Source organism: Astyanax mexicanus, chromosome 22 (assembly GCF_023375975.1).
Source record: "Astyanax mexicanus isolate ESR-SI-001 chromosome 22, AstMex3_surface, whole genome shotgun sequence".
Classification (NCBI taxonomy): domain Eukaryota; kingdom Metazoa; phylum Chordata; class Actinopteri; order Characiformes; family Acestrorhamphidae; genus Astyanax; species Astyanax mexicanus.
In genome coordinates this window covers 10,956,705-10,974,179 of record NC_064429.1, presented here as the reverse complement: position 1 = coordinate 10,974,179, position 17,475 = coordinate 10,956,705, and the positions used below count along the sequence as shown (strand labels likewise).

General features: G+C 42.4%; 1 protein-coding gene across 1 annotated transcript; it reads right to left on the bottom strand.

The window, feature by feature from the left end:
- Window positions 1–5,075: 5,075 nt before the first annotated feature.
- On the bottom strand, window positions 5,076–16,346 carry ankle2 (ankyrin repeat and LEM domain containing 2). The gene is made up of 14 exons (XM_022675746.2): window positions 16,060–16,346; window positions 14,741–14,940; window positions 14,255–14,494; window positions 13,812–14,006; window positions 13,392–13,582; window positions 12,677–12,865; window positions 11,581–11,703; window positions 11,410–11,482; window positions 11,049–11,218; window positions 10,421–10,527; window positions 9,803–9,993; window positions 8,503–9,223; window positions 7,588–7,719; window positions 5,076–7,373 (listed from the first exon to the last, which is right to left on the bottom strand). The coding sequence occupies exons 2-14, from the start codon at window positions 14,931–14,933 to the stop codon at window positions 7,127–7,129; spliced, it is 2,772 nt and encodes a 923-aa protein (XP_022531467.2). The 5' UTR covers window positions 14,934–14,940; window positions 16,060–16,346; the 3' UTR covers window positions 5,076–7,126.
- Between the last annotated feature and the right edge of the window lie 1,129 nt (window positions 16,347–17,475).

Below are 17,475 nucleotides of genomic sequence, written 5' to 3'. Positions count from 1 at the left end.
ATCCCCTTTCTTATAATCTCCTTCTCCTCCTTCTCCACCTCCTTCTCCTCCTTCTCCACCTTCTTCTTCTCCTCCTTCTTCTCCGCGTTCTTCTTCTCCTCCTTCTTCTCTGCCTCCTCCTCCGCCTTCTCCTCCTCCTTCTCCTCCTCCTTCTCCGCCTTCTTCTCCTCCTCCTCCTCCTCGAAAAAATCCGATACCACCACGTAATAATCCTCCTCCGTCCAGAAATAATCCATCTCCGACTCGAGATCCTTCTTCTCCTCCTCCTCCACCTCCACCTCCTCTTTCTCCTCGGGAGCAGAAGGGTCGGCCTCCTCTCCAAACAACCATCTCCAAATTTGTGAAAACATCTTCTGGCGCAACAGGACTCAGCAGCCTATATTTATAGAGTGTCAGGGGCCCCCCCCACTGCCTATGAGGTCTTCGAGCGACAAGCCCCGGCCGCCCACACGTGCCAATTCAGTTTAGCCCCGCCCACTGTGCGCCGGTTCGCAGCGTGCCAGCATTGCTACTACTACATCCGAAACGGCCTCTTACTGCCTCATGAGTCAAGACGCGCCCTCATCGTTAATAACAAAACAAAACTTTATATATATATGTGTGTGTGTGTTTTAATGTTTTATTTTGTTTATTATTATTGCTGTTTTGGGAATTTATTTGATTTCTATTCTATTTCGTATTCGTCTTCTTCGTCTTTATGTGAAAAAGGTGTGGGATAGAGGGGCTTTCTAGTTCTAAGCCTCTCGTTCTTTTCTCTCAACATATCTCCTCCTCTTTCTTTACACTGACAGTCCAGTTTGATGGGCAGGTGGGGAGGCGTGGGAATGGGCTGGCTGGGTATTACATACAGCTCACTCCAGTGGATTTGCTGGGGCATGAGCTCCTCTTCATAATCGGAAGGAAATATCTCCAGTACCACAGGACTGGTTCCAGGCTCGGGGGAGGCGCCGCTGTCCCCCTGCTGCTGGTTCTGGTTCGATGTCCTCTGTTTTTTAAAAATACGCTTCAGGAATGAAATCATATTGTAACAGGTGCAACAGACCCGCAGCCTCTCTATTTATAAGACCGCTTGATGACGTCATCGAACGTTTTTATGGAATGGCACTTCCTTTATTGCTTTTTTGTGGAATGGCGTGATTTTCCTTTATTGCATTAAATCGTGTATACATATATATATATAATTTTTTTTTATTATTATTATTTATTTAAACCCATTTTATTTTGCGCTACTTTGTCTTATTGTGCAGTGTTATTTTTAATACAAACAAGTTCTACCTTCAGAGTAATGAATGGTAAACCTTTGCTAAACAAACACACTCAGTCATGAGTGTAAGGAAGACAAGCAGAAGCAGGTTAGAAGATAATGTGCACTTTATTTTCATTCCTCTCTAATTCTCTAGGTCTTTTTTATCGCACCAAGGTATTAGGACTCCTCCCATCACTAGTAATGCCCCAAACATCAGAAGGGTGAAGACTAGCACACGCCTCGTCCGCTGATGGAGGAACAGCATGACCTACTGTACTCCCTCTCTTTCTCTCTCTGACTCCAGCTGCTGATGGAGAACTGCACGCCACTGCTCCTACCCCTTCATTCCTACTCATCGCATAGTTTTCTTTTCCTCTTCACCCCCCTTTTTACAATCTCCTCCTCCTCCCCACTACCATAATACTCCGTCTCCTCCCCGCTATCCTCTGTCTCCTCCCCGTAATACTCCGTCTCCTCCCCGCTATCCTCTGTCTCCTCCCCGTAATACTCCGTCTCCTCCCCGCTATCCTCTGTCTCCTCCCCATAATACTCCGTCTCCTCCCCGCTATCCTCTGTCTCCTCCTGGTAATCCTCCTCCTCCCCTCCTCCTGATTCTTCAGAGGGAAGGCATATGCCAGTTTGATGGGCACATTCCAGTTTGATGGGCAGGTGGGGAGGCGTGGGAATGGGCTGGCCGGGTATTACATACAGCTCACTCCAGTGGATTTGCTGGGGTATGAGCTCCTCTTTATAATCGGAAGGAAACTCTACGAGGGCCTTCTTCTTTTCGGGAGGGGAAGGAGGCTCCTTATCTAAGTGCTTCCTCCTTCTTAAGGCCTTCCTGCAGATGTGTACCACAGGACTGGTTCCAGGCTCGGGGGAGGCGCCGCTGTCCCCCTGCTGCTGGTTCTGGTTCGATGTCATCTGTCTTTTAAAAATACGCTTCAGGAATGAAAACATCATAACAGGTGCAACAGACCCGCAGCCTCTCTATTTATAAGACCGCTCGATGACGTCATCGAACGTGCCCTTCCCACAAACACACACGCGCGTTCCAAGGCAGTTTAGCCCCGCTCACTGAGCGTTGGTTGGCAGCGTGCCAGCAGTGCTACTGCATGACGTCACGCTGAGTAAATTGATGCATTAACATGCGCTCGCGCTGGTCTCTTATATGGAGGACCAAATATGACATAAGTATAAATAAATAAATGCACATATAAATGTTGGGAGAAAAAAAAAAAAAAAATATATATATATATATATATATATATATATATATATATATATATATATATATATATATATAAATAATATATATAAATAAATAAATGTTTAAATAAATAAAAATATATAAGTAAATGCACATATAAATGAATAAATAAATAAATGTGAAATAAATAAATACACACATAAATACTTGTATAGGTAAATAAATAAATTAATACGTACATTTCTTATTTATTTATTTACCCCTCACTCACTGGGGGTTCTGTATTTTGTATGTTTAATGTTTTTGCCTGATTCTTTGTCCTGTAATCATGTTTCTGTAAAGCTGCTTTGTGCCAACACCAGTTGTAAAAAGCGCTATACAAATACATTTGATTTAATTTGATTTACTTATATATATTTATTTATTTATTCATTTATATGTGCATTTATTTACCTATACTTATGTCATGTTTGGTCCTCCGTACTCTTAACCCTCCTGGTATGTTCCGGGTCAATTTGACCCGTTTTAAAGTTTGAAGATCTAGGAAAAATAGTTAAAAGTATTTTTTCAGTATGAAAATCTTTATGCTTGCCTTATTTAGTGTAATCAACATATAATATGAAAATCGTTCATCTCAAATATTTGCAAAAAACACCCCCTGTAAAAACTAAAACAAAATTGCAATATTATGTTTCAATGTTATGTAAAACTATTGTTTTATATGTTTGTCTTTTAAAAGTAATAAAGTAATAAAACATTGAAAAAGTATGCACGTGTACTTTTTTTAAATGAAAAACGAGTGATTTATTCTAATTGAACCATTACCTGCTAGAGGTAAGGCACACAATGGAGTTAGTGAAAAAAAATATTTACACTGCCTGTAGTTAAACATGCGCAGGTTCAAGTTAATTCCTGACAAATGAACATTACAGAAGTGGTAAAACTCAAACACCTGATTGGCTGAACTGTGTTTAAAACTGTGTAAACGCAGGAGCTGAGCTCTGAAAAATGAAAGTTAGTGAAGCTCAGAGCTGATCATGAAATCATTAATCTCTCTGACTGTTATATTTGCGCTTTTCACAAACATAATCCTCACATTAATAATCAACTACCTGGAGAAACATGTGATATTAACTGCGTAATCTGACTCACAATGTTGCCAGATTGGTCGTTTGTGTGCCAAATGTGAACTTACTTTAATATTTACAGTATTTTAAACAGAGGCAGCATTTTAAAATCATTAAATTTAAAGCCATTTTATTTTGCGCTACTTTGTCTTATTGTGCAGTGTTATTTTTAATACAAACAAGTTCTACCTACAGAGTAATGAATGGTAAACCTTTGCTAAACAAACACACTCAGTCATGAGTGTAAGGAAGACAAGCAGAAGCAGTTTAGAAGATAATGTGCACTTTATTTTCATTTCTCAGTAGTACATCAAAGTAGGTACCCACTATATTAACTGCACATATACATCTTGTAGCGCAACAGGATCCAGCAGCCTATTTAATGAATTGTCAGGGGCCCCCCCACTGCATGTGACGTCATCGAGCGACAAGCCCCGCCCCTACATACACGCCAAGGCAGGTTAGCCCCGCCCACTGTGCGCCGGTTGGCAGTGTGCCAGCATTGCTACTAATATATCGGTAATCCGACTTCTTCTTCGACTTGTTGTTGTTGTTGTTGTTCTTCTTCTTCTTCTTCTTCTTCGTCTTTAGGTGAAAAAGGTGTGGGATAGAGGGGCTTTCTAGTTCTAATCCTCTCGTTCTTTTTTCTCAACATATCTCCTCCTCTTTCTTTACACTGACAGTCCAGTTTGATGGGCAGGTGGGGAGGCGTGGGAATGGGCTGGCCGGGTATTACATACAGCTCACTCCAGTGGATTTGCTGGGGCATGAGCTCCTCTTCATAATCGGAAGGAAACTCTACAAGGGCCTTCTTCTTTTCGGGAGGGGAAGGAGGCTCCTTATCTAAGTGCTTCCTCTTTCTTAATGCCTTCCTGCAGATGTGTACCACAGGACTGGTTCCAGGCTCGGGGGAGGCGCCGCTGTCCCCCTGCTGCTGGATCTGGTTCGATGTCATCTGTCTTTTAAAAATACGCTTCAGGAATGAAAACATCATAACAGGTGCAACAGACCCGCAGCCTCTCTATTTATAAGACCGCTCGATGACGTCATCAAGTTGTCTGAAATTGTCAGGAGGAAACACGAGGCTGTGATTTAAGCGGTGGACAAAAATTAAACCATGTTTAATAGTATCACATGTCTTGAGACTTGGCTCACGCAAATAGTGACATAAACAATGTTAACAACCAATAGGAGAAGAGCTACGGGAAGCCAAGGCATGAATATTTTAGGCCACTGTGTACAAAGGATTTGAAAAAGTAAAGATTTTGCAGTTAAAATGCCTTATATGGTTCATACTTTAATATGTACAGTATTTTAAACAGAGGCATTTTAAAATCATTAAATTTAAAGCCATTTTATTTTGCGCTACTTTGTCTTATTGTGCAGTGTTATTTTTAATACAAACAAGTTCTACCTACAGAGTAATGAATGGTAAACCTTTGCTAAACAAACACACTCAGTCATGAGTGTAAGGAAGACAAGCAGAAGCAGGTTAGAAGATAATGTGCACTTTATTTTCATTTCTCAGTAGTACATCAAATACTTTCTCCTTTCACAGGTAATAAAATTGGACTAGAATTGCATGCATTAGGGCCAGCACGGACAAAACAAACAAACAAACAAATAAAAACTGACCATCATGGCGACTGCAGCTCAACTTCCCTTTAGTGTTGGCACTGCTGAGGAACGCCTCTGTTCTGAGGGACAGGGATCAGACCGAGGTCATTAAAGAGATAGTTTGGTCCAAACTATCACTTTAATACATTATATTATTACATTTTTACTGTTGTTTTTTTTATTCTTTTGAAATAGCTCAGTTTGTGTGTGGTTGTCTTTATACACACACACACACACACCTCCCAGTTTCACCAAAAGGCACTAAAGAAGCTCGAAGAAGCATGGTCCTAAATTAGGTCAAAGGTCGAGACTACACGAAAAATGCAAACAAAAAAAAGTGATAGTTCAACAAACGATCACGGTTCATATGTACTCAGATTCCTCTCTGATGCTGCAAAGTCAATGCTAGTTAGCATTCTGCTAAGTAACATCTATTGAACATACTTGTGTGGATTTTGCGGACATGAAATTTGCGGGTATGAAACTCTCTACAAACAAGAGCAATTTATAGGTCTCATTTTAGTAAACACCATGCTAACTGGTGGGTTTACAAGCTTCCATCACTTATGATGCTGCATTCTAATGTAAAAGCAGTAATATTATACAGTTTATAATCACTTATTTAGTTTTTTGCCCGTTTTTCCTCTCTAATTCTCTAGGCCTTTTATCGCACCAAGGTATTAGGACTCCTCCCATCACTAGTAATGCCCCAAACATCAGAAGGGTGAAGACTAGCACACGCCTCGTCCGCTGATGGAGAAACAGCATGATCTACTGTACTCTCTCTCTCTCAGACTCCGGCCACTGATGGAGAAACAGCATGATCTACTGTACTCTCTCTCTCTCTCTCAGACTCCGGCTGCTGATGGAGAAACAGCATGCTCTACTCTTCTTTTCGTCTGGACAAGAAAAACGAGCACAATAGTGTTCTGTATAAATGGCTAAGTTTTTACTTTTCAGTTCTTCGGCTGAACATGATAGCACTTTCCTGCCATTTCTGGCTGACTCGTCTTGGTTGGCAAATATTCTGTGCACCTCTTGAACTATCGCTTTTATGAGAGATGGTTTTTTTTTTGTTTGTTTTTAAGTTTTGCTGTTGTAAATACCTGCTGAAAAATGTTTTACGCATGTGCAAAGCAGTACTTAAAGAATTACTAACAAAAAGAAGCTTTAAAAGTGCAAAGCAAAGGCAAACTTTAATGATCATTACCGTCACACATTTATAATCCACAACTGAGACTCGTTTCACATTCCAAAACAACGTTAAAGCGTTAGAACAGGTCATAGTTTGAGAACTGAACACTGCTGATGCCCACTAGGGGGCGCAGTGACGTTTAGAGAGGCTGCAGAAAATTAAGGCAGAGAGACGGACGTTCTTTAATGGAATATGACTTTTGAGCTACTGAGTTACACTGAAAAAAATAAAACATTTTGTTTTTAATTTAACTTAAATTAATTTTATTTAATTTAATGTCCCAATTAGGAGCGGTTTTATGTGCGAGGGAGGATCAGGGTGTTGTAAAAATGTGCTGCAGATTTTTATTTATTTATTTTTAAAATTGTTTTACCCATAAATAATTATGGACAATATTCTCTCACGCACGCACGCACGCACGCACACACACACATATATATATATTCATATTTATATATATTTATATAAGAGAAAAAAAAAAAAAAAAAGACACTTGTTTAAAAATATACACTACCATTCATGATGAGTACCCCAGCACTAAAGTACCACGTAAAGTTTATTTTTCAGAACCGCTGAGACGTGTCTGAGTTTGGGAGCGAGTTTTGTTTCTGAGTGAACAAAGTCGTGGTTCTGAGACGCTGAATTCCTTTCCTACAGCCGGAGGGACGAAGCCGGAGGGCCCGGTCGCTTTCGGGTGGGCGAGGTGCTGCTGGAGAACGGGTAAGCATTCGTTAAATGGGCGAGTCGCCAAAATGCTTGAGGCGAATACGCTGGATGTAGCTGGCAGGACTGTAGCCGGTGTGGGCGGGGCTGTAACTGGCGTGGGCGGGGCTGTAACGTCCAGGACTGGAAACGTCTGGTGAATATGCAAGTCTGGCTGGACTGTAACGCCCTGATGGAGATACCAAACCACTGACTGGAGAGCCTGGCGTCAACGACTGCAGCCTGGAGCTCCTCAAGATAGCAGGAGTCGGCCAACTAAAAAAAAAACACACACAAAACAGAAAATCACACACACACTCATTCTGACAGACTGTAATACACTACAGGAAGTGTAGGGAACGCTCTATAATGCTCTATAATGTTCATATGATCCACACACTGCACACAATTATTTTGACAGACTGTAATACACTACAGGAAGCATAGGGGGCGCTCCATAATGCTCTATAATGCCCTAGTGTGAACAAACCTCTGCATATCGCTGCTGGAGAAGGACTGAATTGTGCTTTTCCACTTGTGAACGGTGGGATACTTCTCTGGGTCAATCTCGGTGCCTTCTACTGCTGCCAGAACCTCTCGGTCCAGTTTGGTGGGAGACTCCCTGCAAGAGAACAATGAGAAGAAGACAACAGAATTAAACCTTATTTAAAAACCTGACACTTCAACATGTTGCTTACTCATCATATGCTGTGTGGGGGTGTTGAGTAATCTCTTATATACCGTATTTTTCGTACTATAAGAGACACTATAAGGAGCTTCTAATTCAGCTGGGTGGTGATGGGGAGGTGGGGTTGTATCTAACTAAGTTCAGTAAAGCTAAGCTAAGTAAATAAAACTGTAATAAAAAAAGACTTTCTATTAAGGTCAAACGAGTGCTGGATGTTAATCTACACAGATTTCTCTCCTGAAAACTGTTTATTTTTTTGGTGGGTAAAGCCCTTTCGTTTATTTACAGTAAGCTTGGATTCCCAAATTTCTCCAGCACTAAGGTTGGAGCATTGGCATTAGTGGCTAACCCCTAGCGGTTAGCGACTAATGCAGCACGACAGAGCTACACTGAGGAACCCTGAGTGTTCCAGTAAGCCAGGGTGATATCAGCTAACGGTTTCTCTCACGTAGCTTGTTTTAACACTGTAAACCACTTATCGCAGCAAGCGGGTAATGCTAATGCTGCTCCAGTAGTGCTAGCCGGGGTTAGCAGCAGGCTACAGGCTGACAAGGTAGTTATTTACAGTATGTAAAATGGACTTCTGACCAGACTATCACTTTACTAAACCATCCCGTCTTGTTGGGGGGGGGGGGGAGGCGGCACTGCACTGGAAATCTGCAGCACAGCCGGACCCGATGGGTTCCGCTCGGCGCCCCCTGCTGGTAGTAGACTCACCCTTCAATGAACAGAGTTTTCCGGGCTCGTGGAGGCGTGGTCAAGATCATCTCGTTCGAGCGGTCCAGCGATTTATAAGAGCCCGAGGAGGCGGAGCTACAGTGATCCCACGACCTGGAGCGGGAGCAAACCTGCCGCTCCCCCACTCTAGTCCTGCCACTCTCCACATTCTCCTCCGCCAGGAAATACTCCTCCGAGCTGCCGCTGGACAGCTCCGCCCCCTCCGCCCCGTCCTTTTCTCCCTCGGTGAACACGGCGCCGTCGTCCCCGGGGCCCAGGCTGAGCCGGCTGATGTCTGGGACGTCCCGCTGCCGCCTCCCGCCGCTCCTCCTCCGCTCCCTCGGGCTGCTCTCCGTCTCCTCGTCCCGCAGAGACATGCGCTCAAACTCCACCATCAGGTTGGAAATGGGCGACAGCAGGCAGGAGGCGGAGCTTCGTTTCGTCGTTTCATCGCCGCCGCCGCCGTTCTGAGTCCGGTCTCCGCCCACCTGCCCGTTCAGAGTCTTGTCGGAAAGAAGCAGCTCGTGCTCGATGAGGGCGGAGCCGTGCGAAACCGGCAGGATGTGGAACTCCAGCCCCCCTGACGCCCCCCGCTGGCTGTCTTTAGAACAGCTGGTCAGCGCCGCGTTCTGCCGATTCTTTATCTCCTCCAGAGAGATATCTGCTCCCTCGTCCAGGAACGCCCCCACCGACACCGAGTTGCTGAACTTCTTCGGTTTACCTGAAAGAGAGAGAAAAAAAGACAGAAATTATGTAGTAGTGTTGTCACAATAACAAAATTATTACTTTTGATATGATACCTTCCTAAATATCACAGACATTTAAACAATACCACAGCAAAAACTTAAAACATGAGAAATAATGGAATAGTAAAATATTGAAAATGTAACTATGTTTTCACAAATAATAAAAGAAAGAAAAAAAAACCTAAATATTAACAATGTGATGTTTACTCTTCATATCACGTAAGAACATAAGAAGTTTATGGAATTTCTTTGTTTTTTGATAAGTTAACTTTGTCTGTAAGCTATTGATTAGAAAATATATATATTTAAAAAAAAAAAAACAAACACAGGCCCACCACTTGGAATCAAAGTCATTGATCTGTGTTTTGAATCACTCGAAGCAGAAGAAACAGAAAAATAAGATGTTTAAACTTTAAATACTGTAAAGTGAACAGTCGACTCAAGAATCAAGAATCGAGCGGAAAAAGATATATTGTGCAGTCCTGAGACAGAGCGAGTTTAACTGATATATTAATTAAATATATTAAACAGAACTGAGTCAGTTTTTTAGTTACCTGGAGACGGAGTTCTGAACTTGTTGCTGGTCTCGTTTTCGCCCGTCTCTTTATGACCACACACACTGAACTCCTTCTTACTCAGATATTCCTCCAGCCGCCGGAGACCTTCAGCCGACGCCAGATCCACAAAGCTGTCCAGAAAGTCCCAGTACTCCGCCCAGGGGTGTCCCAGCTCCCGCGCCAGGTCTCTGAAAGAAGCAGCATTAACACTGACTTCTTAACACGAGGAATTTAGAATATGTATCAGACCAGGAACGTAACTCAATTCATGATAAGGAGAAAATTAGATGGTGCTATACATGCTAATAATGTTAGCATGTGTTATCCTCTTTATCAAGTTCTTCTTTTTATAATTTTATTTCAAATTTTTCCCATTTACTCCCCAAATGAGTGTTACAGGAGATTATACTCAGATGCTGCTTGGATAAGTTTTATAACTATGATATACTATGATCAATGTTGTTTTTAAATCCAATTTTGTTTATTAATTAGCAATAAGTAGTTTATAGCTGTAAATATCCTTGTTTCTTAATTAAGTAATAAAGAACCTATTAATCTGTCTTTAAAAAGACTTTTTTTTATTTTAGTTAATCTGACCCCAAGCTTTGAGCTCACCTGCCGACCCTTTCAGCGCCGCGGTCTGGATCAGACTTCAGTATGTTGTGAAAATGCCCCGCTCGTTCTCTAGGGGGCGTCTTCCACACTTTCCGGAATTCATCCGCCTACCACAGCACAAACAAAATCATGTTTACACTGAAATAAAACAGTTAAAAAAGGTTGTTGGTAGCTTAACCCAGAGAGCTGAACCCAGTATTTCTAACTAGAACTGTGTGGTACGTCATGGAAATCTGCATAACATTATGACCACCTCCTTGTTTCTACACCCATTATTCTTATCTCATTCAGTTCACTCTGTGGTTGCAAAATAATTACATTATTCATATAATTACATATACATGACTGCAGTTCTATATCTGTTTCTCTCTACACTTTATTTTTCTCCTCCTTATTTTCACCCTGTTCTTCAATACTCAGAACATCACATGATAAAAAAAACACCACAGAGCAGCTTTTATTATTATTATTATTATTATTTGGGTGATGGTTGGTTATTCTCAGCATTGCAGTGATTAGCACTGATTAGCATAGTGGTGGATTAGATACAGCAGTGCTTACTACATTACATTACTGCGCTACATTAGCCAATTTCTTTACTGTTTGGAACGGTTTCTGTTTTACTCACTTTAGAAGGACTTAAAGGGCCGGCAAAGGCCCTCACCGCCATCACAGGGTCCATGGGGCTTCTGGGTAATCGTGGCGACCGGTTTTCCAGCGGCTCCGGCGACCAAGGAGCACCAATCACAGGCTGGGATGAGTTATCAGCAGCTCGTAGGAGGGGCACGTAAAAGCGGTCTACAACCAATCAGAAAACATAATACGGTAAATATTTACAGCATTAATAATGAAAACATTCCTTATTTTATTCTATTTTCTCCCAAATTTGGAAAGCCAATTACCCAACCCTCTCTCTAGGACTCCTCCCATCACTAGAAATACTGTACTTAACACTTTGAGTGTTTTTATTGGACAGCTGGATAAATTACCTTCTAGATACTCGTTAATCTTCTGCTTGACGTCCTGGACTTTACTTTTGTCCTTCATTCTTTCACAAACAACCTGGAGACCAGACACAAGAGCATTATGGGTAAAAATGATAGAAGCACTTTAGCATAACAGCAGAAGCTTGGTAGAGCAGTGCATGGTGGGTAACTCACGTCAGCGGGTCTCTGGTCGTACTTGTTCTTGCAGTTCTTGTCGATGTCGGGATGCGAGCAGAGAACGTTCACCACGGCCGCGGAGCCGAACTTACAGGCGAAGTGGAGCGGAGTCTCAAAACTCTGATCAGACAAAATTTACATAAATCAGGAAATGTATTATTATTATACTGCATCTTACTTTACACTCCAAGCAGAACAGAGAAGATTATTGTTTGTAGGCTGTAGATGTTAAGGTGGCCGAGAAAGCCCAATGCACTGCAAATTGAAAATAGCTGCAAAAGCAAGTTATATTTGTTAAGTCTGATGCATGTAAAAAAAGTACTGCTTTACTAAACATTACTGAAGACGTAGTTTAGGGGCACATAATCTTTTAGGGTGCACAGGAGAAATGTTGTTGTGTTGTGGCTGTATTTTCAGCATGTTTCTGTATATGCAAGGCGTTTTTACAATTGCAGCACCTGTGTTGTCATTTTGATCAGTGTTTGTTTTGTGCTTTTGAAGCGTGTTGGGCTTTCTCAGCCACCGTAGTGTGTAGATTTCTATAATAAAACAACCAGTCTAGAAGGTTACCGTAATAAAAAAAACAATAAGGATAATAAAACGAAAAAAAAAAAAATTACATTCATTTTTTTCATTGTTGTTATATATTTACACAAAAAATATATAAAAGTAATCAATTCTTTTGTTTGTCTCAATAATTTAAAAACAAAGCTTCTGTGACATGATTTGCTGAATTTAAAACAAATTTGATTACTGTCTGATTTATGTGAACTTAATCAGATCACTGATAAACTCTGATGTTCTGGAGTAATTAGATTATGTATTATTTAAACACTCAGTGAGTGTTATCATTATGGAAGAAATAAGAGAGAAATCTCCTATTGGAACTGCAGTCTGATATCAGCATTTCAACAGAACACAGCATAATTAATCACAGCAATCACAGGCTGCTGCAATAATTACACCAATGATGGGAATAATAATATACTGTTCAAACACATGCTTACGCTGTTGTGTCATTATTTATGCACTGATCTTTGATCATTTTACTGGTATTTCTCTCCCTGAATCTGTGTGTGCATGTGTAACTCACAGCTTTATCGGGTGTGTTGAGGTACAGGTCAGTGATGTACTGAATGCGTTTGGTCAGCATGCTCTCCAGGTCGTCGGGGTACATGAGGCGCATGAACTCGGGGTTCTCCAGAGTGTCCAGGAGCAGCTGAGCCACGCCCCCCTGGTTCTCCTTCGCTGCTACATGCATCACATTATACCGACAGCCCTCCTACAACACAAACATACACACAAATTATTTCTGAGATTAATATATACATATATATATATATTGTTGATTATGGCTTACAGCCAATGAAAATGCAAAAACCAGTATCTCAGAAAATGAGATTATATAAGACCAATTGGCAGTGTGCCAGGTCCTGCTGGAAAAAAAAATCTCCATAAATGTTAGCAGCAGAGAGAAGCATAAAGTGCTGTAAGACAGTAGGACTTAGCGCATTGCCCACACTGCCAAAAGTAATATTCCAATTTTTGTAACACTGATTTTTGGGTTTTCATTGGCTGTGAGCCATAATCATCAGCAATAAAAGAAATAAACACTTAAAACAGATCACTCTGTGTGTAATACATCTATATTGTGTATCTATATTGTGTATGAGTTTCACATTTTCAACTGAATTACTGAAATAAAGTATTTTTTTAATGACATTCTAATTTTTTTTGAGATGCACTAGTATTGAATGAAAATGTTCTGGATTTAAAATTATGAGAAATGTAATGGGAAAGGTTCTGACCTGCACCACGGTGGGGTTATCCCCGGAGCCGATGAGGTAGCGAGGGTTACTCCACACCAGCTCGCCGAACGCCACCTCGTCCCCCTTCTCCACCGCCCGCCGCAGCTTCGCCGTCAGATCCTGCGTCCTCGGACTCTTAAAACTGTTCGCCTTCTCCCGATTTATACCATCCGTCTCCACCGAGCCCTCCGCTGAGAGACAGAGAGAGAGAGACAGATTCCCACTCATGATGCAGTTCACAACAGTGTTTCAGCTCTAAACACTTTTTAAATTTGACACAGCCATATAGGTTATTTAATCAGGAATTATTATTACATTATATAAAATTAATCACAGGTAGACAACCTTGTTTATTTGGGTTTATTCTAATGTTATAAATGTTTGATATATAGTTAATTAGTGGATGTGTGATGGGTCTACCTTTGGAGAAGCCCAGTCCAGCTTTAACAGGTGAAACACACAGCGCCCCCTTGCTGGGTGAGGGGTAATAGTCACAGATTCCTTTGGCAAACTTCTCGGCATCTTCTCGGTTGGAGAAGGCCTTAAACCGCGCGCCCTTCATCAGCTTCACCGCCTGCAGAGCCTCCTTCTTATCCATGTACACGTGAGCCCGCTCTGCAGAGGACAAACACACAAATGATACATTATAAACCAGCCCTGGTTTAATATTAACAGAATTGAGATATTTGACTAGATTTTAAATAATAATAATAATAATAATAAATTAAAATAGTCTAAATAAAAGAATTGGATGTTCTTATATACAGTCTGCCCTGGGGCTTTTATTATGAAGCCCAAAATGACGAATGCTAACTCCGACTAACTGGCTGATTGTTTTCTGAGAATTAGTGGCTAGTTCTCACCATTCCTGGCCAGAACATCCTCCCACAGTGGACACACCCCATAGTAGAAGGTAGGGGAGATGTGCAGGGTTTTTGAGGGGGTCTGTGTGTCGAGCTGAGTGGAGGTCGCTCGGGTTTTATCACTCAGCGGTTCTTCCTCCGGCGGGTTCAGACCCAGATCGTACCCCACGTCTCCTTCCTCTCCCACTGCAGCAACCGGGGGAGGGCCTGCAGGAGCCCCACACGCCTCTGTGGAGACACCTAGGGGTAGAAAACAAACACACTACTTAGAAATAATTAAGGACTCGTTTGTTTTGGGTTAAGCAGTGATTAAGACCAAATAAAAATATATTTTTTTAAATGATGCCATAAATGGGCTGTTGCCCAATCAGCATCTTGATGCTAAAAAAATCAGTCTGCAAGTGTAATATTTGTAATTTTATGACACTGAATATTAGCAGTATTTCCAGTTCTGTTCATTCTATAGCAAATACAGTAAAACCTCACATTGCCCGCCATCAGCAGGGCCCCCGTCTGCTTCAGAGATCCCGGCAGTTTCCAGCAGCGCCCGGGCGAGCTTCCTCTCAAAGATGGCCCTCGTGGTGGCCGTGATTGGGCCGCACTTCAAGTTGGCCTTCGTAAACTCCTCCCTCAGCTCATCAGCGGTGAGGGCCCTCAGCCGGCTCAGAGCTGCCTCCATACTGCACCTACCATACACACACACACACACACACACACACACACACACACACACAAACAAGCATATAAATATATAAACACATACAAACATGCATACATATACCGATCAAGCATAACATTAACACCACCTCCATCTTGTTTCTACACCCATTACCCAATTCCTCAGCTCCACATATGACATTTTGTAGTTTGTAGTATAATAATTACAGTGTTCTGTAAGAAGCAGAAGAAAGTAAATGAGGAGCAGTGGAAAGGAAAAGAAGGCAGAGCAGTTCGAAAGGAATTGAATGAAGAAAGGAGCAATAGGATGGGAAGTGAAGGAAGAAAGGAGCAATAGGATGGGAAGTGAAGGAAGAAAGGAGCATTAGGAAGGGGAGTGAAGGAAGAGAGGAGCAATAGGAAGGGAAGTGAGGGAAGAGAGGAGCAGTAGGAAGGGAAGTGAAGGAAGAGAAGAGCGGTAGGAAGGGGAGTGAAGGAAGAGAAGAGCGGTAGGAAGGGGAGTGAAGGAAGAGAGGAGCGGTAGGAAGGGAAGTGAAGGAAGAGAAGAGCGGTAGGAAGGGAAGTGAAAAAAGAGAGGAGCAGTAGAAAAGGAAGTGAAGGAAGAGAGGAGCAGTAGAAAGGGAAGGAGGAGCAGTAGAAAAGGAAGTGAAGGAAGAGATGAGCAGTAGGAAGTTAAAGAGCAGGTGGAGAGGAAGTAAGCAAACTGCTTCCTTTAGGAAAACTTGAATTCTTTGTTGAAAAAGATCCGATTCTTCTGAGTCGGCTCATCCAGAAATTTCAATTCGGATCTCGCTGCTGCGCATGCGTGGTACCAACAGGAGGGGTTTCATGCTGATGTTGAGTGTGTGGCGCCGGGTGGAGGGAGGCGCACGCGCGCTCACGCATACACACTCTCACACACACAGTCCTAACACTGTACACTCCTCAGAGCCGAGCATTAGCGTGTTAAAGCAGCGCCCTGCACCATAATCTCACAGTTTATAGCGCGTGAATGAGCGAAATGAGAGGAAACGTGAGGAAAAGAGCGCGAAAAAGCGCCGAAATGCTCCGCTAACAAAAGGACGGAGAGAAGAAGAGCACAGAGACACACACAACATTAAATACCAGCATTAATATTAAACTATTACCTTTATTCCTGCACACAGGGGCTCTGCTGCTCCTTCTCACACACACGCGAGCGCGCGCTGGGCTGTGTCAGTAGTCCTGCAGCTCCATCCCAGTCGCCGCCGCTGCTGTTGTTGTTATTGTGTTAATTTTCCGCCCGCCGGAGGAGCGGCGGGGCTCCCGGTGACCCTCACGGTCTAATCCGCCCCTCAGGCCCCGCGGCGACCCCGCTATCCCCCCTCTCCGCCCTGTATTATCACCTTTCTGAGGTAAATTAGCTGCTGTGCTAACAGCCTGCCATGCTACTGTTTCTTCAAGAGGCTTCTTCTGCCCTGCCGCTCTCTCCTCTCCGCGCAGCGCTGCAGCGCCCCCGCCGGCCGCCCGCGGTAGCGCTCCTTAAAGCGGCAGGCGGACAGTAAGAGGAGAGCAGGTGTAAATTAAATAAATTGCAGTTCCTGCAGAAACTGCAAATGTGATTGCAGTGCTGATTCGTGGCTGGTTGCAAAGCAGTTGCTAAGCATTTGCTTGGGGGTTGCTAAGGTGTTGCAATGGAATCTGTGGTGGTTCCTAAGGTGTTGCTAGGTGTTTTTTCTCCCTCTTTCTTTCTCTCTTCTACATATATGGAAATGCTGTTCCTGATGTTCTGATGTGCATCCCTGCTCTACAACCCTGCACTGATCAACATTCACACACTCAGAATCTGCTTCTATATAAGTCATAGCTCTATAGTTTGTGCCCATCACATTTTTATATTAATAAATTAGTACCTACTACATTAGCTATAGCTCACATTATCTCTCTGTTCTGTTGTTTTGTTCTGTTATTTGTTTATTTGTTTGTACTGAGCGGGTCAACCCGAGTAGGATGGGTTCCTCTGACTGAGGTCTTGGTTCCTTCCAAGGTTTCTTTCTCTTAAAGGGAGTGTTTTGTTGTAAAACGCACTACAGAAATAAAAACTGAATTTAATTGAAAGTTGCTAAGATATTGCTATGATATCCGTGGTGGTTGCTATGGTGTTGCTGAAATGCAGTGTCCCCTGAGGGCCCGAATATCACCAGCACCAGGTACTGACTGTCGCCCTTCAGTCCCTTACACACAGAAGTTTCTCCAGATTCTCTGAATCTTTTGTTGATATTATGGTCTGTAAATTAAGGGATATCCAAGTCTTCACAATTACACGGATGAACATTTTTCTGAAGTTGTTTTATCATTTATAAAGGAAGTTTTTGGCAGATTTGTGAAGATCGGCTCATCTTTGTTTCTGAGAGACTTCACCTCTCTAAAATGCCCTTTTATACCCATTTAGTTATAATGATTGTTAGCTGTAATTGGCTTTAATTGCAGCTGTTTTTATTAGTGCTGCTTTCTTTTTCAGCTTTTTTTGTGTTGCTGCACACAGTTCTATAGTTCTAAATGAGTTAATGTTTATCATGAAATGC

Coding starts and splice junctions, on each gene's coding strand:
- ankle2 (XM_022675746.2), bottom strand. CDS start 14,933: ATGGAGGCAGCTCTGAGCCGGCTGAGGGCCCTCACCGCTGATGAGCTG. Junction 14,495..14,740: donor CCCTGCTGATGGCGGGCAAT/GTGAGGTTTTAC, acceptor TTCTACCCCTAG/GTGTCTCCACAGAGGCGTGT. Junction 11,704..12,676: donor TCAACACACCCGATAAAGCT/GTGAGTTACACA, acceptor TTGTCTGATCAG/AGTTTTGAGACTCCGCTCCA.